Here is a 23,436-nt window from a genome sequence, read left to right on the forward strand (position 1 = left end):
TTAACTGCTTACCGACCGCCCACCACAGTTTTACTGTGGCAGGCTGGCTCTCCTGCGCGAACCAACATAGCTCTACGTTGGTCTCACGCAGGGTGCTGGAGGGCGAAGGGGGGATGCCGATCACGGGGCCAGCGCCTGCGATTGCCACCAATCGCTCCCCACTGAGAGAGAAGGATGGTCAGCTATTGTAAATACAGCCAGCCGTTCTTCTCTCTGAAATGATCACATGATCCTTCTATATAGGATCAAAGGTCTCTATGATCATTTCACAAGCCTTCTCCCCCATTCAGTTAGTAAGCACTCACCTAGGCTTACAATTAACCCTTCGATCACCCCTAGGTTAACCCCTTCCCTGTCAATGTCATTATTACAGTAACAGTGCATATTTTTAGCCCTGATTACTGTAGCAATGTCCCTGGTTCCCCTAAAAGTGTCAAAAATGTGAGTTAAAAATGTCAGTTAGGGGCCCGATCTGTCCGCCGCAATGTCCCAATCCTGCTAAAAGTCGCAGATCGCTGCCATTACTAGTAAAAAAATAAATAAATAACTAAACATGGCATAAATCTTTCCCCTAGTTTGTAGACGTGATAACTTTGCGCAAACCAATCAAAATACGCTTATTGGGATTTTTTTTCACCAAAAATATGTAGCAAAATACAAATTGGCCTAAAAGGATGAAATAATTAGATTTTTACATTTTTTTTTTTTTTTTGGGGGGGGGGGGGGGATGTTATATAGCAGTATGTGAATAAAATATTGTTTGTTTTTTTTTCATAAATGTCGCTCTTTTTTTGTTTATAGTGCAAAAAATATTAATTGCACAGGTGATCAAATACCACCAAAAGAAAGCTCTATTTGTGGGGAAAAAAAAGGACATCAATTTTATTGAGGTACAGTGTCACACGACTGCGCAATTTTCCATTAAATGAATGCAGTGCCGAATCGCAAAAAAAGGCTTGGTCATTAACCTCTTTTCAACCACCTGCCGCAGTACATCTGCCTCTCCAGCGTGAATTGCCGTAACTGTACGGCGGTCACGAGCAGGGATCTAGGGGGTGACCACGCGCCGCTGGGGGCACGCTCCTACCCCCAGTCGGCAGCGGGGAAGCCGATGCACGGAGCAGGTGGCTTCGATTGCTACCTGACACCCGCGATTGTTCCCCGCTGAGAGAGAAGGACGGTCAGCTGTTGTAAACACAGCCGTCCATTCTTCTCCCTGGAATGATCATAGAGCCCATGTGCTCCTTCTATATAGGATCACATGTCTCTATGGTCATTTCAGAAGCCACGCCCCTCCACAGTTAGAATCACTCCCCTAGGCTCACATTTAACCCATGCGTCACCCACAGGGTTAACCCCTTCCCTGCCAATGGCATTATTACAGTAACAATGCATATTTTTAGCACTGATTACTGTAGTAATGTCACTGGTACCCCAAAAAGTGTCACAAATGTCAGTTAGGGGTCCGATCTGTCCGCCACAATGTCACTGTCCCTCAAAAAAATTGCAGATCACCGCCATTACTAGTAAGAGATTAAATAAATAAATAAAAATGACATAAATTAACTTTCCCATAGTTAGTAGATGCAATAACTTTTGCGCAAACCAATCAAAATACGCTTATTGCTTTTTTTTTTTTAACAAAAATATGTAGCAGAAAACAAATTGGCCTAAAATGTTAAAACATTTTGATTTTTTAATTTTTTTTGCGAATGTTATATAGCAGAATGTGAAAAATATAGATTTTTTTTTTTCAGAATTGTCGCTCTTTTTTTGTGTATAGCGCAAAAAATAAAAATTGCACAGGTGATCAAATACCACCAAAAGAAAGCTCCATTTGTGGGAAAAAAGGACGTTAATTTCGTTTGGGTACAGTGTAGCACGACTGCGCAATTGTCAGTTAAAGTCACGCAGTGCCAAGTTGAAAAAAGTGGCCTGGTCATTAATGGGGCAAATCCTTCCGGTCTTAAAGTGGTTAAGGGGGCAAATCCTTCCGGTCATGAACTGGTTAAATTGCTGGCAAAGTGACAGCTCCCAGCAGCTTCATTCTTCTTGTACACAAAGTAGATGGGGTTTTACTTCATCTATTCCAGACCATTTTCCTAGATGAGGGATGTTGAGGACATCCACACAAACAAAGCAGCATGGCATTCCCCCTTTAATCATACCAGGTCTTTTAGGGCCAAATAAATAGTATTAGCGCACCACCACCACCATCAAAGAATTATATACAAGATCCTTCAGGACTCCATGAAGTTTAAGGGGGAATCCCACAAAAAAAAAGCACTGTGCCACCCAAGAAATCCATACTGGTCTCTTATCCAAGCCTGTAGGAAAGAGGGTGTTCCCTTATCCTGAACCATATCAGGCCACATTCCCTCAACATGAGGGAGTACCTTGCCAGGGAGAGACCCCCTAGCAAAGCACATGGTCCCCATGGTAATGAGAACAAGGGCCTCTTCCCGACAATTTTAATTTATGTAAAACCTTTTGGGATAAAATGTTTTACAAAAATGAAAAAATTCGGACCATTGTAAGCACCCATGTTAGTGGTAAATGTTTTGTCTCAACCCTCTAACTGACACTTTTGCTAAACAACTTGGTATGTTAAAGGAAGTAGAAAAAAAAAATGACTCACTGGCCTGATCATCAGGTGAAAGTTAAGGAAAAAAAGGAGGCAAGTGAAGCCACCACAAAGATTTGGTAAGCTGCAATATAGTAAATTGTTGTTTTGGGGCATAACACCACATTAAGAACAGTTTCTCCCTAAAGCTATCACACTCATGAACACTTAAATCCTTCACTTGCACAATTGCCATTTTGCACCGTTTGTACTACTTCATCACAAACCTACACACACTAAAGACCAAAGTCCCGCTGAGAGCTCTGCCATTTTGGAGTTGACACAGCTTGCGGTTTCATCAAATACACATTCATAGGATCCACATTCAGGGAAAGGAGGCCAAATATAGTTGGGTGCTAGTTGAACTTTCTAGAAATGTATGTAGGACAATAAGTCTCAGCAAGACTGTTAGCTCAATCTCTGTGAACTGTTGGTGTCAGCTCACCTTATTGGCTGGTGTTGATTTGAATTGATGGACACACTACTCCACCCCCAAAAGAATTCTACAGCTCTCTTGGGGCTTTTCGGCTGGGGGAGGGGCCAAGGAAAAAAAAACAACTAGCAGCTCCAGAAGGTTCTCAGCAGAGGATGAGAGGAGGGAGAGGGTGTGCCTGACCTGGAGCTCTGAGTTTGTGGGCACCTTCTTTCTACAGGGAGTGCAGAATTATTAGGCAAATGAGTATTTTGACCACATCATCCTCTTTATGCATGTTGTCTTACTCCAAGCTGTATAGACTCGAAAGCCTACTACCAATTAAGCATATTAGGTGATGTGCATCTCTGTAATGAGAAGGGGTGTGGTCTAATGACATCAACACCCTATATCAGGTGTGCATAATTATTAGGCAACTTCCTTTCCTTGGGCAAAATGGGTCAAAAGAAGGACTTGACAGGCTCAGAAAAGTCAAAAATAGTGAGATATCTTGCAGAGGGATGCAGCACTCTTAAAATTGCAAAGCTTCTGAAGCGTGATCATCGAACAATCAAGCATTTCATTCAAAATAGTCAACAGGGTCGCAAGAAGCGTGTGGAAAAACCAAGGCGCAAAATAACAGCCCATGAACTGAGAAAAGTCAAGCGTGCAGCTGCCAAGATGCAACTTGCCACCAGTTTGGCCATATTTCAGAGCTGCAACATCACTGGAGTGCCCAAAAGCACAAGGTGTGCAATACTCAGAGACATGGCCAAGGTAAGAAAGGCTGAAAGACAACCACCACTGAACAAGACACACAAGCTGAAACGTCAAGACTGGGCCAAGAAATATCTCAAGACTGATTTTTCAAAGGTTTTATGGACTGATGAAATGAGAGTGAGTCTTGATGGGCCAGATGGATGGGCCCGTGGCTGGATTGGTAAAGGGCAGAGAGCTCCAGTCCGACTCAGACGCCATCAAGGTGGAGGTGGAGTACTGGTTTGGGCTGGTATCATCAAAGATGAGCTTGTGGGGCCTTTTCGGGTTGAGGATGGAGTCAAGCTCAACTCCCAGTCCTACTGCCAGTTTCTGGAAGACACCTTCTTCAAGCAGTGGTACAGGAAGAGGTCTGCATCCTTCAAGAAAAACATGATTTTCATGCAGGACAATGCTCCATCACTCGCGTCCAAGTACTCCACAGTGTGGCTGGCAAGAAAGGGTATAAAAGAAGAAAAGCTAATGACATGGCCTCCTTGTTCACCTGATCTGAACCCCATTGAGAACCTGTGGTCCATCATCAAATGTGAGATTTACAAGGAGGGAAAACAGTACACCTCTCTGAACAGTGTCTGGGAGGCTGTGGTTGCTGCTGCACGCAATGTTGATGGTGAACAGATCAAAACACTGACAGAATCCATGGATGGCAGGCTTTTGAGTGTCCTTGCAAAGAAAGGTGGCTATATTGTTCACTGATTTGTTTTTGTTTTGTTTTTGAATGTCAGAAATGTATATTTGTGAATGTTGAGATGTTATATTGGTTTCACTGGTAGTGTTGAGCGAACACGGACTGTATTATTCGTGTTCGTACCGAATAATTGGATTTTTTTTACCCGAACACGGACACGGACACTTTACTGTATGTTCGGGTAAAAATCCGTGTTCGGTCGTTTTATTTCCGGGTTTTGCATGCTTTGGCGCTCTTTTCATGGCGGGCTTTCAACAGCCAATCAACAATCGTTTAACTGGTGTGCCTTAAGCCATCCCAGCCATGCCTGCAAATGTCTTAGTAGCTGTGATTGGCCGTCTGAAGCATGTGACCAAGTCTTTATAAGTTCGAGGCAGCCGCCGCAGCAGCGTCATTCTGCTGCTTAGCTAAGGGACAGAGCACACATCAATGTGCTGGCTGCTGATTAGGGAAAGATAGGCAGGAAAAAACCATTTGTGTCCGGATAGAATTGAGGGACAGGTCGGAGTGTTTAGGCAGGGCGAGTTGTAGGCATTTTAGGGATAGAGTCTGCTGAATTATAGGGTCAGTGTCTTCTACAAACTACAATCGATATTGCTGTGTGGGGGGTGGGGTGAATCTGCACTCAATCCTGATCTACGATCTCTTCTCAATCCTGTTAGGGACAGAGTCTGCTGAATTTTAGGGAAACTGTGTTCTACAAACTACAATCGATATTGCTGTGTGGTGTAGGATTGGAGATAGGCAGGTGTCAGTGATCCACATCCATTTTTCTGTGTGTGAGCTGCAGTGAACACAATCTTTTTGGGCTGCAGTGAACACAATCTTTTTGGGCTGCAGTGAACACAATCTTTTTGGGCTGCAGTGAACACAATCTTTTTGGGCTGCAGTGAACACAATCTTTTTGGGGTGCAGTGAACAAAATCTTTTTGGGGTGCAGTGAACACAATCCTTTTTGGTGTGCAGTGAACACAATCTTTGTGGGGTGCAGTGAACAAAATCCTTTGTGGGGTGCAGTGAACACAATCTTTTTGGGGTGCAGTGAACAAAATCCTTTTTGGGGTGCAGTGAACAACATCCTTTTTGGGGTGCAGTGAACACAATCTTTTTGGGGTGCAGTGAACAAAATCCTTTGTGGGGTGCAGTGAACACAATCTTTTTGGGGTGCAGTGAACACAATCTTTTTGGGGTGGAGTGAACAACATCCTTTTTGGGGTGCAGTGAACAAAATCCTTTTTGGGGTGCAGTGAACACAATCTTTTTGGGGTGCAGTGAACACAATCTTTGTGGGGTGCAGTGAACACAATCTTTTTGGGGTGGAGTGAACAACATCCTTTTTGGGGTGCAGTGAACAACATCCTTTTTGGGGTGCAGTGAACACAATCTTTTTGGGGTGCAGTGAACACAATCTTTGTGGGGTACAGTGAACAGAATCTTTGTGGGGTGCAGTGAACACAATCTTTGGGGGGTACAGTGAACACAATCTTTTTGGGGTGCAGTGAACACAATCTTTGTGGGGTGCAGTGAACACAATCTTTTTGGGGTGGAGTGAACAAAATCATTTTTGGGGTGCAGTGAACAACATCCTTTTTGGGGTGCAGTGATCAAAATCCTTTTTGGGGTGCAGTGAACACAATCTTTTTGGGGTGCAGTGAACAAAATCCTTTGTGGGGTGCAGTGAACAGAATCTTTGTGGGGTGCAGTGAACACAATCTTTGGGGGGGTACAGTGAACACAATCTTTTTGGGGTGCAGTGAACACAATCTTTGTGGGGTACAGTGAACAGAATCTTTGTGGGGTGCAGTGAACACAATCTTTGGGGGGTACAGTGAACACAATCTTTTTGGGGTGCAGTGAACACAATCTTTGGGGGGTACAGTGAACACAATCTTTTTGGGGTGCAGTGAACACAATCTTTGTGGGGTGCAGTGAACACAATCTTTGGGGGGGTACAGTGAACACAATCTTTTTGGGGTGCAGTGAACAACATCCTTTTAGGGTGCAGTGAACACAATCTTTGTGGGGTGCAGTGAACAACATCCTTTTAGGGTGCAGTGAACACAATCTTTGTGGGGTACAGTGAACAGAATCTTTGTGGGGTGCAGTGAACACAATCTTTGGGGGGTACAGTGAACACAATCTTTGTGAGGTGCAGTGAACACAATCTTTGTGGGGTGCAGTGAACACAATCATTGTGGGGTGCAGTGAACTCAATCTTTGTGGGGTACAGTGAACACAATCTCATACTTCTGAAGATTTGAGGGTGCTGCCTGTTCCATACTCCCCCTACTCCTCATCTAGCCTTTTAGGGGTACAAACAATAGTAATTGGGGCCTAGTGTGGTTGTGTACGTGTGATATACATACACTTTTTTTGGATCATATTTTCTATTCCGCTATTTAATCAAAAACCTTTGGGGATCAGTTAAATTGGGGGATAGTCTGTGTTGGTACGTGTGAGAGAGATCCACCTTTCCAAGTTGTTGGGGTTCATCTCATACTTCTGAAGGTTTGAGGGTGCTGCCTGTTCCATACTCCCCCTACTCCTAGCCTTTTAGGGGTACAAACAATAGTAATTGGGGCCTAGTGTGGTTGTGTACGTGTGATATACATACACTTTTTTTGGATCATATTTTCTATTCCGCTATTTAATCAAAAACCTTTGGGGATCAGTTAAATTGGGGGATAGTCTGTGTTGGTACGTGTGAGAGAGATCCACCTTTCCAAGTTGTTGGGGTTCATCTCATACTTCTGAAGGTTTGAGGGTGCTGCCTGTTCCATACCCCCCCTACTCCTCATCTAGCCTTTTAGGGGTACAAACAATAGTAATTGGGGCCTAGTGTGGTTGTGTACGTGTGATATACATACACTTTTTTTGGATCATATTTTCTATTCCGCTATTTAATCAAAAACCTTTGGGGATCAGTTAAATTGGGGGATAGTCTGTGTTGGTACGTGTGAGAGAGATCCACCTTTCCAAGTTGTTGGGGTTCATCTCATACTTCTGAAGGTTTGAGGGTGCTGCCTGTTCCATACTCCCCCTACTCCTCATCTAGCCTTTTAGGGGTACAAACAATAGTAATTGGGGCCCAGTGTGGTTGTGTACGTGTGATATACATACACTTTTTTTGGATCATATTTTCTATTCCGCTATTTAATCAAAAACCTTTGGGGATCAGTTAAATTGGGGGATAGTCTGTGTTGGTACGTGTGAGAGAGATCCACCTTTCCAAGTTGTTGGGGTTCATCTCATACTTCTGAAGGTTTGAGGGTGCTGCCTGTTCCATACTCCCCCTACTCCTCATCTAGCCTTTTAGGGGTACAAACAATAGTAATTGGGGCCCAGTGTGGTTGTGTACGTGTGATATACATACACTTTTTTTGGATCATATTTTCTATTCCGCTATTTAATCAAAAACCTTTGGGGATCAGTTAAATTGGGGGATAGTCTGTGTTGGTACGTGTGAGAGAGATCCACCTTTCCAAGTTGTTGGGGTTCATCTCATACTTCTGAAGGTTTGAGGGTGCTGCCTGTTCCATACCCCCCCTACTCCTCATCTAGCCTTTTAGGGGTACAAACAATAGTAATTGGGGCCTAGTGTGGTTGTGTACGTGTGATATACATACACTTTTTTTGGATCATATTTTCTATTCCGCTATTTAATCAAAAACCTTTGGGGATCAGTTAAATTGGGGGATAGTCTGTGTTGGTACGTGTGAGAGAGATCCACCTTTCCAAGTTGTTGGGGTTCATCTCATACTTCTGAAGGTTTGAGGGTGCTGCCTGTTCCATACCCCCCCTACTCCTCATCTAGCCTTTTAGGGGTACAAACAATAGTAATTGGGGCCTAGTGTGGTTGTGTACGTGTGATATACATACACTTTTTTTGGATCATATTTTCTATTCCGCTATTTAATCAAAAACCTTTGGGGATCAGTTAAATTGGGGGATAGTCTGTGTTGGTACGTGTGAGAGAGATCCACCTTTCCAAGTTTTTGGGGTTCATCTCATACTTCTGAAGATTTGAGGGTGCTGCCTGTTCCATACCCCCCCTACTCCTCATCTAGCCTTTTAGGGGTACAAACAATAGTAATTGGGGCCTAGTGTGGTTGTGTACGTGTGATATACATACACTTTTTTTGGATCATATTTTCTATTCCGCTATTTAATCAAAAACCTTTGGGGATCAGTTAAATTGGGGGATAGTCTGTGTTGGTACGTGTGAGAGAGATCCACCTTTCCAAGTTGTTGGGGTTCATCTCATACTTCTGAAGGTTTGAGGGTGCTGCCTGTTCCATACCCCCCCTACTCCTCATCTAGCCTTTTAGGGGTACAAACAATAGTAATTGGGGCCTAGTGTGGTTGTGTACGTGTGATATACATACACTTTTTTTGGATCATATTTTCTATTCCGCTATTTAATCAAAAACCTTTGGGGATCAGTTAAATTGGGGGATAGTCTGTGTTGGTACGTGTGAGAGAGATCCACCTTTCCAAGTTGTTGGGGTTCATCTCATACTTCTGAAGGTTTGAGGGTGCTGCCTGTTCCATACTCCCCCTACTCCTCATCTAGCCTTTTAGGGGTACAAACAATAGTAATTGGGGCCCAGTGTGGTTGTGTACGTGTGATATACATACACTTTTTTTGGATCATATTTTCTATTCCGCTATTTAATCAAAAACCTTTGGGGATCAGTTAAATTGGGGGATAGTCTGTGTTGGTACGTGTGAGAGAGATCCACCTTTCCAAGTTGTTGGGGTTCATCTCATACTTCTGAAGGTTTGAGGGTGCTGCCTGTTCCATACTCCCCCTACTCCTCATCTAGCCTTTTAGGGGTACAAACAATAGTAATTGGGGCCTAGTGTGGTTGTGTACGTGTGATATACATACACTTTTTTTGGATCATATTTTCTATTCCGCTATTTAATCAAAAACCTTTGGGGATCAGTTAAATTGGGGGATAGTCTGTGTTGGTACGTGTGAGAGAGATCCACCTTTCCAAGTTTTTGGGGTTCATCTCATACTTCTGAAGATTTGAGGGTGCTGCCTGTTCCATACCCCCCCTACTCCTCATCTAGCCTTTTAGGGGTACAAACAATAGTAATTGGGGCCTAGTGTGGTTGTGTACGTGTGATATACATACACTTTTTTTGGATCATATTTTCTATTCCGCTATTTAATCAAAAACCTTTGGGGATCAGTTAAATTGGGGGATAGTCTGTGTTGGTACGTGTGAGAGAGATCCACCTTTCCAAGTTGTTGGGGTTCATCTCATACTTCTGAAGGTTTGAGGGTGCTGCCTGTTCCATACTCCCCCTACTCCTCATCTAGCCTTTTAGGGGTACAAACAATAGTAATTGGGGCCAAGTGTGGTTGTGTACGTGTGATATACATACACTTTTTTTGGATCATATTTTCTATTCCGCTATTTAATCAAAAACCTTTGGGGATCAGTTAAATTGGGGGATAGTCTGTGTTGGTACGTGTGAGAGAGATCCACCTTTCCAAGTTGTTGGGGTTCATCTCATACTTCTGAAGGTTTGAGGGTGCTGCCTGTTCCATACTCCCCCTACTCCTCATCTAGCCTTTTAGGGGTACAAACAATAGTAATTGGGGCCTAGTGTGGTTGTGTACGTGTGATATACATACACTTTTTTTGGATCATATTTTCTATTCCGCTATTTAATCAAAAACCTTTGGGGATCAGTTAAATTGGGGGATAGTCTGTGTTGGTACGTGTGAGAGAGATCCACCTTTCCAAGTTTTTGGGGTTCATCTCATACTTCTGAAGATTTGAGGGTGCTGCCTGTTCCATACTCCTCCTCCTACTGCTCAACCATCCTTTTAGGGGTACAAACAATAGTAGTTGGGGCCTAGTGTGGTGGTGTACGTGCGAGATACATACACTTTCTTTTTGATCATATTTTCTATTCCGCTATTCAATTAAAACCTTTGGGGATCAATTCAATTGCGAGATAGTCTGTGTCGGTACGTGTGAGATCCACCTTTCCAAGTTGTTGGGGTTCATCTCATACTTCTGAAGATTTGAGGGTGCTGCCTGTTCCATACTCCTGCTCCTACTGCTCAACCATCCTTTTAGGGGTACAAACAATAGTAATTGGGGCCTAGTGTGGTTGTGTACGTGCGAGATACATACACTTTTTTTGATCATATTTCCTATTCCGCTATTCAATAAAAACCTTTGAGGATCAATTGAATTGCGGGATAGTCTGTGTCGGTACGTGTGAGATCCACCTTTCCAAGTTTTTGGGGTTCATCTCATACTTCTGAAGATTTGAGGGTGCTGCCTGTTCCATACTCCTCCTCCTACTCCTCATCCATCCTTTTAGGGGTACAAACAATAGTAATTGGGGCCTAGTGTGGTTGTGTACGTGCGAGATACATACACTTTTTTTGATCATATTTCCTATTCCGCTATTCAATAAAAACCTTTGAGGATCAATTGAATTGTGGGATAGTCTGTGTCGGTACGTGTGAGATCCACCTTTCCAAGTTTTTGGGGTTCATCTCATACTTCTGAAGATTTGAGGGTGCTGTCTGTTCCATACTCCTCCTACTCCTCATCCATCCTTTTAGGGGTAGAAACAATAGTAATTGGGGCCTAGTGTGGTTTTGTACGTGCGAGATACATACACTTTTTTGGATCATATTTCCTTTTCCGCTATTCAATAAAAACCTTTCTAGGGCAAGATCTTAAATTACAGAAATATGAGGAGACCGTCAAATAAGGGCCATGGCCTGGGTCGTGGTGCTGCTGGTAGAGCTCCTGTTGCAAGGAGAGGACGTGGTCGATCTGTGCCAGCTACACGCACAAGTGAAACACCTTCCTCAAGTGTGAGTAGGCGACAGAACCTGCATCAGTATTTGGTAGGGCATCAAACGCCCCTAGAAGTGATGAGGCCAGAACAAGTTGAGGCGATAGTAGATTGGTTTGCTGCTGACAGTGCCTCCAGTTCCTTCACATTGTCTCCCACCCAGTCTACTGCAGAAAGGTCAGAGTTGGCACCTGCAGCCAATGTCCAACCGTCTTTCACCTCACCCCCTTGCAAATCAGGCCAGCAGTCTGAGCCCCAAGCCATACAGCAGTCTCTTATTCTTTTTGAGGACTCTGTCAGCAGGGTTTCCCAGGGCCATCCACCTAGCCCTGCCCCAGAAGTGGAAGAGATTGAGTGCAGCGATGCCCAACCACTTATTTCTCAAGATGAGTACATGCAAGGATCATCGCAGCACGTCTCCGATGATGACGAAACGCAGGTGCCAACTGCTGCGGCGTTCAGCATTGTGGAGACCGACAAGGAGGGCAGGGGTGAAGACTGGGTGGAAGATGATGTGGAGGACGATGAGGTCCTCGACCCCACATGGAATGAACGTCATGCAGGTGACCTGAGTAGTTTGGAGGAAGAGGCGGTGGTCGCACAGAGCCACCAGCACAGCAGAAGAGGGAGCAGGGTGCAGAAGCGGAGCGGCCGTGCCCTAGACACTACGCCCGCTACTGCCCAACGCAGCAAGGGAACGAGCGCACCAAAGTCAGCTCAAAGGAGTTCTCTAGCGTGGAAGTTCTTTAGAAAATGTGCTGATGACAGGACACGAGTGGTTTGCACCCTGTGCAATCAGAGCTTGAAGCGAGGCATAAACCTTCTCAACCTGAGCACAACCTGCATGATCAGGCATCTAAGTGCAAAGCACGAGCTGCAGTGGAGTACACACCTTCAAAACCAAGAAACGTCTCTGGCTCATCCTGCTTCCTCTTCTGCTGCAGTCTCGGCCGCTCCAGCCACATCTGTAGTGATACCGGCACCTGCCACCCCGCAAACAGACGATCTGTCAGCAACACCACCACCTGGGTCACCAACAACCATCTCCACAATGTCCCGTGGAAGCGTTCAGCTTTCCATCTCCCAAACACTTGAGAGGAAGAGGAAGTACCCCCCTACCCACCCGCGATCCCTGGCCCTGAATGCCAGCATTTCAAAATTATTGGCCTTTGAAATGCTGTCATTCCGTCTGGTGGAGACGCACAGTTTTAAAAACCTTATGTCGGTGGCTGTCCCACAGTACGTCGTGCCCAGCCGCCACTACTTTTCCAGGCAAGCCATCCCTTCCCTGCACAACCAAGTGGGGGAAAATATCAGGTGTGCACTGCGCAACGCCATCTGTGCCAAGGTCCACCTAACTACGGATACGTGGACCAGTAAGCACGGTCAGGGGCGTTATATCTCCCTAACGGCACACTGGGTAAATGCAGTGGCGGATGGGCCTGAGGCGGATAGCAATTTGGCGCATGTCCTTCCACCACCGAGGATTGCAGGGCGCTTCAGTTTGCCTCCTGTTCCTAACTCCTCCTACTCCGCTTCCTCATCCTCTACCGCCTCCTCATCCGGACAGCGTAACACCTTCACCACCAACTTCAGCACGGCCAGGGGTAAATGACAGCAGGCAGTTTTACAACTTGCCTGTTTGGGGGACAAACCACACACCGCGCAGGAGTTGTGGAGGAGCATGGAACAGCAGACAAATGAGTGGTTGCTGCCAGCGAGCCTCAAGCCCGGCCTGGTGGTGTGCGATAACGGGCGAAATCTCATAGCAGCTCTGGGCCTAGCCGGTTTGACGCACATCCCTTGCCTGGCGCATGTGCTGAATTTGGTGGTGCAGAGGTTCCTTAAAAACTACCCCGATATGTCAGAGCTGCTGCAGAAAGTGCGGGCCGTTTGTGCGCACTTTCGGCGTTCTCACCCTGCTGCTGCTCGCCTGGCAGCGCTGCAGCGTAACTTCGGCCTTCCCGCTCACCGCCTCATATGTGACGTGCCCACAAGGTGGAACTCCACCTTGCACATGCTGGAAAGACTGTGCGAGCAGCAGCAGGCCATAGTGGAGTTTCAGCTGCAGCACGCACGCGTGAGTCGCTCTGCGGAACAGCACCACTTCACCACCAATAACTGGGCCTCCATGCGAGACCTGTGTGCCTTGTTGCGCTGTTTTGAGTACTCCACCAACATGGCCAGTGGCAATGACGCCGTTCTCAGCTTAACTATCCCACTTCTATGCCTCCTTGAAAAAACAATTCGGGCGATGATGGAAGAGGATGTGGCACAGGATGAGGAGGAGGAGGAGGATGAAGAGGTAACATTTCCAAGGCTTTCAGGGCAGTCATTCGCAAGGGGCTCCGAGGGTGGGTTCCTGCACACGCAAACGCCAGGGACGCAATTGTCCAGCAGGGGCACAGTTCTGGAGGATGAGGAGGATGAGGAGGAGGAGGAGCTGGAGGAGGAGATGGAACCATGTTCACAGCAGGGTGGCACCCAGGCCAGCTCATGGCCATCACTGGTGCGTGGCTGGGGGGATACAGAGGACACGGACGATACACCTCCCACAGAGGACAGCCTTTCGTTGCCTCTGGGCAGCCTGGCACACATGAGCGATTACATGCTGCAGTGTCTCCACAACGACCGCCGAGTTGCCCACATTCTAACTTGTGCTGATTACTGGGTGGCCACGCTGCTGGATCCCCGTTACAAGGACAACGTACCGTCCTTAATTCACTCACTGGAGCGCGATCGCAAGATGCGCGAGTACAAGCGCACGCTGGTAGACGCCATGCTGCTGGCATTCCCATCTGACAGCGGGGCCACAGTGGAAGCACAAGGCAGAGGAGGAGGAGGAGGAGGTCGCCAACGCAACCAGGGCACCGCCAGCACCTCAGAAGGCAGGGTTAGCATGGCCGAAATGTGGAAAAGCTTTGTCAGCACGCCACAACAAACAGCAGCACCAGCAGCTCAGATGGAACGTCTTAGCAGGAGGCAGCATTTTACCATCATGGTGGAGCAGTATGTGTGCACACGCCTACATGTAGTGAATGACGGGTCTGCCCCCTTCAACTTCTGGGTCTCCAAATTGGGCACATGGCCTGAGCTTGCCCTTTATGCCTTGGAGGTGCTGGCGTGCCCTGCAGCCAGTGTATTATCTGAACGGGTATTTAGCACGGCTGGGGGCGTTATAACAGACAAGCGCAGCCGCCTGTCCAGAGACAATGTGGACAAGCTCACGTTCATTAAAATGAACCAGGCATGGATCCCACGGGACTTTTCCGTACCTTATGCAGAATAGCAATGGATACCGACCTTACCCACCCATTGTTCCATTTTTGCTCTTTCTCACTCTTTTGGGGTGTACCCTCATTTAAAATTTTTGAAAAGAAGCAGTGTTGGCTACCTCGTCCTCCTCCTCAGGGCCAGATTAATGTAGGGGCTATTGGAGCTGCAGCTCCAGGCCCCTACCTTTTATATAGGCCCCGGGTTGGCCATATTCACTGTTACCGCTCTTCTGTCACTTGTAAACACAGAAGTCTGGCTTCTATGCTCGCTTCCCCAGGCAGCACCCTCAGAACCTCCCCACACAGCGTGAAGGCCGGACAAGGAGGGACAGTTGGCGATGCATGGATGTGTTTATGGGCTTCAGAGACAGCATCCCATGTTGAATTAGGCATGCATGGCTGCACCCTTCCTCCTCTGGGTGCATGGCAAGGCACGGCCCTTAAGGCCCTTCAAAATCCTCAGCACCAAGCCCATGATGCTGTTAATCCGGCCCTGGTCCTCCTCCACCGCCGCTTCCACCTACACCGCCCATAGGTGTGCGCAGCCTATTGCATTAAGGTGTGCACCCCAAAGTTGAAATACACATGCATGTGTTTGCCAGCAGGGAGAGTAATGTATCGGGCCATGTACCTGTAGGCAAGGAGAAATAGAGCAGAGCAGGTCCCAGGGAGATCTTTCCCATCTCCTCACTGGCAATGCTATGTGCCCTAGGTGATTAGGGTGTGCCCAGGCACACCCAGCACACCCTGTGCGCACGCCTATGTCACCGCCACATCCACCACCACCTCAACCTCCCTCCTACTCCATATGGGCCTCGTCCTTCAGAGATGAAGAAGAACATTGTTTTATTTTTCTGTTTTTTTTTTGTTGTTTTAAGTTATTTCCCTATCCACATTTGTTTGCAGAGCACTTGCCATGCTCTTAATTACGTTTTGCTGCCATTTGCAGCACTCTAGCCCTTTCCTTTGGTGTTTTAGAGCCATTTTAGTGCCTTAAAGTTCGGGTCCCCATTGACTTCAATGGGGTTCGGTGTCCGGGAAAAGTTCGGTAAAAGTCCGGGACACGGACCCGGACTTTTTTTTAAAGTTCGGCCGAACCCGTCGAACACGGACATCTAGGTGTCCGCTCAACCCTATTCACTGGTAAAAAAAATAATTGAAATGGGTATACTGTATATTTGATTTTTGTTAAGTTGCCTAATAATTATGCACAGTAATAGTCACCTGCACACACAGATATCCCCCTAAAATAGCTAAAACTAAAAACAAACTAAAAACTACTTCCAAAAATAGTCAGCTTTGATATTAATGAGTTTTTTGGGTTCATTGAGAACATGGTTGTTGTTCAATAATAAAATTAATCCTCAAAAATACTCATTTGCCTAATAATTCTGCACTCCCTGTAGTTACCTTTAGTGTTTATCTCAGAAGTCTGGTTTATTATATGTTAATATTGTATTGCAGTGATTTGTTATTTCACTACTACTAACTATCCTTTACTATCATTGATGAAATTTAAGGGCTTCACACTAGTGCTATTCCAGACATCACATGTAATTCGCACAGCATTGCTGTGCAGATCACAAGCGATGTCTGTGCGATGCAAATTCAGCCATACAAACTGTATGGCTGAATTGGCATTGCATTCAGACCAAACTCGTGCACAATCCTTTTTTGTCTGCACCAAAATCGGATCACATCGGAGTTCACACCCATGCGATCCGATTCTGCAAATCTCGCTGCGTTTTGCAAACTGATTGCGGCGTATTGTTAACATACAATCTGCAATCAGTTCGCATGAACAGGTTGCGATTTTGATGCGGTGCAGATATGCAGCAAATTGACTGTGAATTTGCACATTATCTAGTGTGAACCAGCCCTAAATCTTAATATACTCTAGGTCTATTTACCAGGTGTGGTTTATTTTGTCATAAGAGTGTGTTGGGAAGGTAGAGCTATTCCAGTGAACTTAAGTTCAGTGAATGAAATCAAGCGTCAGAGGGAAACTAGCAGCTCCTTCAAGGGTGCACTGCATTTTTATAAAAACACATATATAAGAGTGCTAAAACCAACAGCATATAAAGAGTGACAAAAAAACAATAAAAAAAAAACAATGGAAGGAAAAAGACGGAGGGAGATGGGGGATGGGAAATAAAATAAGGGAAGAGACCAATTAGGAATATTGGACTAAATACCAGATGTACATGAATGAAGGTCCAAAAGTGTAAGATGTCTGCCGGCACTGAGCAGCTCTTCTCAAAAGTGAGGAGACTCTGGAGCAAATTATATAAACACAAAGAAAAGTGCAGACAATATTTATTTAAATGTATAAAACATCAACTGCAGCAACTCACAGGAAGCCATGATATAAGAGCTGTAACATCAATGGATAGATATCGCTCCTCTAGGTGGTGCCATCCATCCACACATGGGACAATGCAAGGTTCAGCTATCCGTCACAGGAGGAAGGGTGCCGGCTATCTCCCATGTTCATTGGCGTCCCAAACGATGCCTTCGATATGGAGGTGAAGGAGGAGATGCGGCAATGTCACCAGGGAGCTCCACCACCTAGAGGAGCGATATCTATCCATTGATGTAACAGCTCTTATATTGTGGCTTCCTGTGAGTTGCTGCAGTTGATGTTTTATACATTTAAATAAATATTGCACTTAGCACTGTGCTTTTCTTTGTGTTTGTATAACACTGCATTTTTATATGGCACTGTGTGTAACCAAAACTTAGCATATCGTGCTGTGGTTTCTTTCAATACGGTGTGTGTACATACACATAAATGTTGATCCATATGCAAAGTATTCAGAGAGCAATTTTATTCCTGCTTTACCAATTCGGCTCTAGAGCAATTTTTCACTTTTTGCACACATGTAGAAATTTGCATCAGTCCCCTCCTCCCAAACAAAAAAATTAAAGTCAGAAGATACAAATGCTGTAGCTATTGACTTTTAACCACTTTAAGACCGGGACTATTTTTAACACTTGGTGTTTACAAGCTAAAATCAGGTTTTTTTTTGCTGGAAAACTACTTAGAATCCCCAAACATTATATATATTTTTTATCAGAGACCCTAGAGAATAAAATGGAGATTGTTGCAATATTTTTTATCACACCGAATTTGCGCAGCGGTCTTCCAAGCGCAATTTTTTCGGAAAAAAAATCACTTTTTTGAATTAAAAAATAAGAAAACAGTAAAGTTAGTCCAATTTTTTTTCCATAATGTGAAAGATAATGTTACACTGAGTAAATAGATACCCAACATGTCATGCTTCAAAATTGCACACGCTCGTGGAATGGCGACAAACATTGGTATCTAAAAATCCCCATAGGTGACACTTTAAAAATTGTCTACAGGTTACCAGCTTAGAGTTACAGAGGAGGTTTTGGAGCTCAAATTATTGCTCTCACTCTAACAATCGCGGTGATACCTCACATGTGTGGTTTGGACACAGTTTACATATGTGGGCAGGACTTGCGTATGCGTTCACTTCTGTGCGCGAGCTAAAGTAGACAGAGTGCTTTAATTTTTTTTTTTCTCCTATTTATTTTATTTATTATTTTTTATTTTTACACAGCTTTAAAAAAAAAAAAAAAATGATCATTTTTATTCCTATTACAAGGAATGTAAACATCCCTTGTAATAGAAATATGCATGACAGTACCTCTTTATTGTGAGATCTGGGGTCAAAAAGACCTCAGACCTCACAACTACACTAAAAAAAGGAAAAAAAAAAAATTGCTGAAAAAACATCAGCCCCTTAAACTGGTTGCTAGGCAACGACGTTTGGCGTCGCTCCGGTCCTTCAAGACCATAGAGTTGAGTGGGGTACCATCTTGCCCTCACTTGACTTCCAGTCTGTGAGGAGCTGGGACTGGATCATTTTCCCCCCTGCCAGCGGGTCCAGTAAGCTGGGAAAATGGGCAGGACGTGGTGGGAGGGGGGGCACCTCTTCCACTGCACCGTAAGGGTGATCCTGCGGCGAATCTGCCACTGGGACCACCCTAATCTGAAAGCAGACCGTCCGCCGTTTAAAAAAATACATGTTCATTCTAAGCAAATAAAGCTAATTATGATTCTAATGTCTCAGCCGGGATTTAAACTTAAAATGATACTAAAAGCTCATGTTTTTTTTTGTTTTGTTTTTTTAAATAATAGACATATTATACTTACCTGCTCTGTGGAATGGTTTTACACAGAGCAGCCCCAATCCTCCTCTTCTCGGGTCCCCCGCTATCACGTGCCTGGTGGAGATCGAGCTGTAGAGGGGGCTTCTCTTGCACCTCCTGTCCAAAACCCCTGGTAGAGATGACAGGTAGCTTAGGACACAGAGTGGCACGAGGGCCGGGATAGCAGGTGGCACCAGTTGAGACTTGACAGGAAACCGATGGCCATGGATCACCAGACGGGCACCTGGAACTGGAACTCTGTGATTCTTGATGAGGAGGCAGGAGCGTAGCCGGAAAACAAGCCAAGGGGTCATCAACAGCCCGGCAATGCAGGTACAGGAACATGAGACAAGAGCAGGGTCAGGGTACAAGCCGGAGTCGGTACACAGTTGGGCAGCGAGATACAAGAGCATGAGACAGGAGCAAGGTCAAAGCAAAGCAAGGTCAAAGCACAGGCCGAGGTCACAGGTAGGCAGGCGGGAGTTCAGAGGAGAGTCAAGGTCAAACACAGGTAGGCAGGAAGCAGATCAGGGCACAGGTAATTGGGAACAAGCTGAAAGACAACTCAGCAATGTGCCAACCAATGCCTGTTTGGTTCCAGCTGAACTTCTCTTACACCTTACAGCAGGTGCTCCTGGTCCTTCCCCCTTGCTGAGTGCCCCTATAACAAGCCGCTTGCTGTGGCGGGCATATGTGTGTGCTCACTCCCAAGCCACCTCTGTGTGTCCATAAGACACACACAGCATAGCTCGGCCCCACCCCCTGCTCCCTCCTCACTGGCTTTGATTGACAGCTCATGCTGCTGTTTCCCAGTCAATCAGGATAGAGAGATCCAGGAGAGTCACTGCTCTTGTGCACATTGATGGATCGAGATCTGATTCAGGTAAGTATTAGGGGGGCTGAGGAGGATGCTGCACACAGAAGGTGTTTTACTTTCATGCATAGAATACATGAAGGTAAAAAGTCATCAGCCTTTACAACCATGTTTAGACCCCAACCAACTTAACCATTCAAAGTAAAAAAGACCTTTCAAACTAGATTAAAGCATTGACAGTTACCTGATTAGACCAAAAGTCGATTTTTGGCAAGGATGACTCAAACAGTAACTGTTATATCTTTAGAATAGATTAAACTATTAGTGATACAAAATGTATATATTCTTATAAAAGGTTTTTAGTAGAAAGTTCTGCAGCAGTAACCAATCACATACCTAATACACTGAGATGGAACTCTTTATTTTTCACTCCAGCAGCATTGGATACAACACACTGGAATCGTCCAGCATCAGACAGGGCTGTGTGCACAAACCTTAACGTCATACCACCTGTCACAAAATATATCATGTCATTATATGGACACCAGAAAGTTAATTAACGTTAAATGGAATCATTTTGAAGATCAAATATATGTTGTATATGAGCTGAAATATAAAGTTTACAACATGAAATTGAGTTTGTCAGTGGCTTTATATGGAGATAAATTGAAATACCTGACATCACTTGGGGTGTATTGTTCGGGTGAATGGGCTGACCATCTTTGAACCATGTTATTTTGGGTGGTGGGATACCCGATACTTCACATGTTAAAGTCACTGGATTTCTCTCCACTACACTTACATTTTCATGCTCTTCAAATGTTCCCAAAATTCTTGGAGGGACTTAAAACAATAAAAAGGAGAATTATACAAAATGCCTCTATACATATAGCATATGTGTCTTTTCACAAATTTAAAGAAATTTTATAAATATTTATTTGGCAAATACTGCAGCATGTGCTATGTGCTTTTTATGTTTTTTTGGTATCACCAATTACATCTTCGAAGGCAGGTTTGAATCTGATTGGAGACTGTATAAAAAAAAAATGTTTGTTTGTTTAGGAAAGTTTCCCTACATCCCAAGCAGGAGATCATAAATGAGTGGCCTGAGGGAACAATAGGTCTGCCTAAGGTGTGCACCCCATATGCATCCCAAGTTTAATTCTTGCTTCTAACAGGAGTTATCCTTGGAGGGCAATGGCACTGTTGGCCACCCGGCATTCAGGGATAGTTTGGCTTGAGAGCTGAGGAGGAAACATAATTTTCATCCAAATATGCATGCCAATTCTATAGGTAACTGTTCATTGTGGATTTAGTGTACGTTTCAAGACGTGTACGTTTCAAGACTGTCAATGCATTGATGTGTATAGAATATGATGCAATTACTTAATTACACATGTAATAGTTGGGGTAGCTGATATGGCCCATATAGCATATATTCAAGCAAGGGTCTGCAAAAATACAGAAGAAAGAAATACTCTGAATATTATACTGAAAATTGTGCATCTGGATTACTACTCTTAGGCCCATGTAAAAGTTGTCACTGGTGTTGTCCTTCAAGACTCAGTTAATATTTCATTTATTACATCGTTTCTATATTTTACAAGCAGGGCCGCCCATACCATGGATCCCGCTGGGTCCATTGGACCCAGGCAGATCTTGGAGAGGAGCAGCAAATTGACTCCCCAGATTTTTTTTCCAGCAGTTTTGTGTGTCATCAGTTTGCGGGGCGTTATGGGGCAGCATTTACCCATCTCATACTGCCGCCCGTAGTGCAAGCTGATGAGTATGTGAAGGCGGAGAGTCTCCTGCGGGTAACGTCCCTCGCGTGATCATGGTGTGCACAATGACATCAGACATCAGCGCACTCCATCTTACGCAGTGCAGGCTGGATCTTTTAGGGCGGTGGCCACAGCAGACACAGGAGTGATGGGAGGACTGAGGACAGACAGTGGGTGTTTGGTGGATAGGTCTGGTGGTGAGTTATGGAAGAAGATAACAGGATATATAATATTTTATATTTATATAAAATAATCGATGCAGGGGCCTTTTGGTGGGCGTGATTTTTTTTTTTTTTTTGGGAGGGGGCAGCATTTTATTCTTGGGCCCAGGCAGAACAATGACTTGGGCCAGCCCTGTTTGCAAGTAACACAACACAGGTTTTCCAGAGTGTTAACAGTTCTAAAGCACAGTAGTCACATTTCCCTAAATATAATTATCTAATTAAAACTCTGTATCTGGCTGTATTAGGAGGGAAAAGGGGAGGGTCTCACCTCTGATTCAGCTATGTATGCATATTGAGTATCAGCTCTTAAGGCAACAGGATTTTTTTTAGCAAAACAGTTAAAGTTAGCCTGGAAAATGTGAAAATGGGCTAAAAGTGCCACCAACTGGCTGTTAATATTGATCATGAAATATTCATGCACAACATGCAATATATGTGTAGCCTTTAGAAAAAGGAGCCATTCTTAATCTATATGGTCTCTATTCTACAGACTTCAAAAGAAACACGCAATGAGGGTATTTGTGGGCTGATATTGCTAACCTATACCTTTGAAAATGCAAGTTCCCTGTCTGTTGTACTGGTCAAATTCAGAATAGGAGTTTGAATATCAGTCTAATGTGCTATGCCTATTGTCTTCCACCTACAAAGTATTTAAGCCAGTGGCAAGGAAATTTGCATTTTCAGAAAGATGTCAATAATGGCAGCCCACTTTTTCCTCCCAACTGTATAGATACCGCTCCAGGTGTCCTGTCTCCAATATACACCTCTGCCCTGCAAGTCTGGGTGTTGGCTTTGCCTTGTGTAGCAAGTAAAGCAAAAAAGTAATTTCTCCCGGTATAGGTTTCCTTCAGTTGAGCATAAGATATAATAAGAATCGACACCCAGAACATTAAATAAATTCAAGTTCTGTAAATCATAGATAAATCATAAAAACTCAGTTTGTGACACTGTTTGGAACAATAATGAATAAGCATTACTTGCTTTTAAGTACAACTAAAGGCTTTCATATGACAGTCTATACAAGTACCAAATCGAGCTACTACATTGCCTTGTAAAAGTATTTATACCCCTTAAAATTTGCCACATTTTGTCATGTGGCAGCCAAAAACGTAAATGTATTTTAGTGGGATTTTTTTGTGATGGACTAACACAAAGTGGCACATTATTGTGAAGTGGAAGCAAAATGATAAATGGTTTTCAAATTTTTTTACAAATAAATATCTGAAAAGTGTGGCGTGCACTTGTATTCAGCCCCCTTTACTCTGATACCCTTAACTGAAATGTAGTGGAACCAATTACCTTCAGAAGTCACCTAACTAGTAAATAGAGTACACCTGTGTGTAATTTAATCTCAGTATAAATACAGCTGTTCTGTGAAGCCCTCAGAGGTTTGTTAAAGAACCTTAGTGAGCAAACAGCATCATGAAGACCAAGGAACACACCAGACAGGTCAGAGATAAAGTTGTGGAGAAGTTTAAAGCAGGATTCATTTTTAAAATAATCTCCCAAGCTTTGAACATCTCACGGAGCACTGTTCAATCCATCATTTGAAAATGGAAAGAGTATGACACAACTGCAAACCTACCAAGACATGGCCTTCCACCTAAACTGACAGGCCAGACAACGAGAGCATTAATCGGAGAAGCAGCCAAGAGGCCCGTGGGGACTGGATCCACAGCTGAGGTGGGAGAATCTGTCCACAGGACAACTATTAGTCTGGCAATCCACAAATCTGGCCTTTTATGGAAGAGTGGCAAGAAGAAAGCCACTGTTGAAAGAAAGCCATAAGAAGTCACATTTATAGTTTGCGAGAAGCCATGTGGGGG

The 23,436-nt window shown here is 44.5% G+C and overlaps 1 protein-coding gene across 1 annotated transcript in view; it reads right to left on the minus strand.

Annotated features, from left to right (window-relative positions):
* HMCN1 (hemicentin 1) overlaps positions 1–23,436 on the minus strand; it is a 452,754-nt gene that overhangs the window by 231,695 nt on the left and 197,623 nt on the right. The window contains exons 46-47 of the mRNA XM_082265585.1: positions 20,281–20,448; positions 20,002–20,115 (exon numbers count right to left, since the gene is read on the minus strand). Coding sequence (XP_082121711.1) covers positions 20,002–20,115; positions 20,281–20,448 — 282 coding nt within the window. The remainder of the gene's footprint in view (positions 1–20,001; positions 20,116–20,280; positions 20,449–23,436) is intronic.

The sequence above is a fragment of the Pelophylax lessonae genome, assembly GCF_965119305.1.
Source record: "Pelophylax lessonae genome assembly, chromosome: 8".
In the NCBI taxonomy this organism is placed as follows: Eukaryota; Metazoa; Chordata; class Amphibia; order Anura; family Ranidae; genus Pelophylax; species Pelophylax lessonae.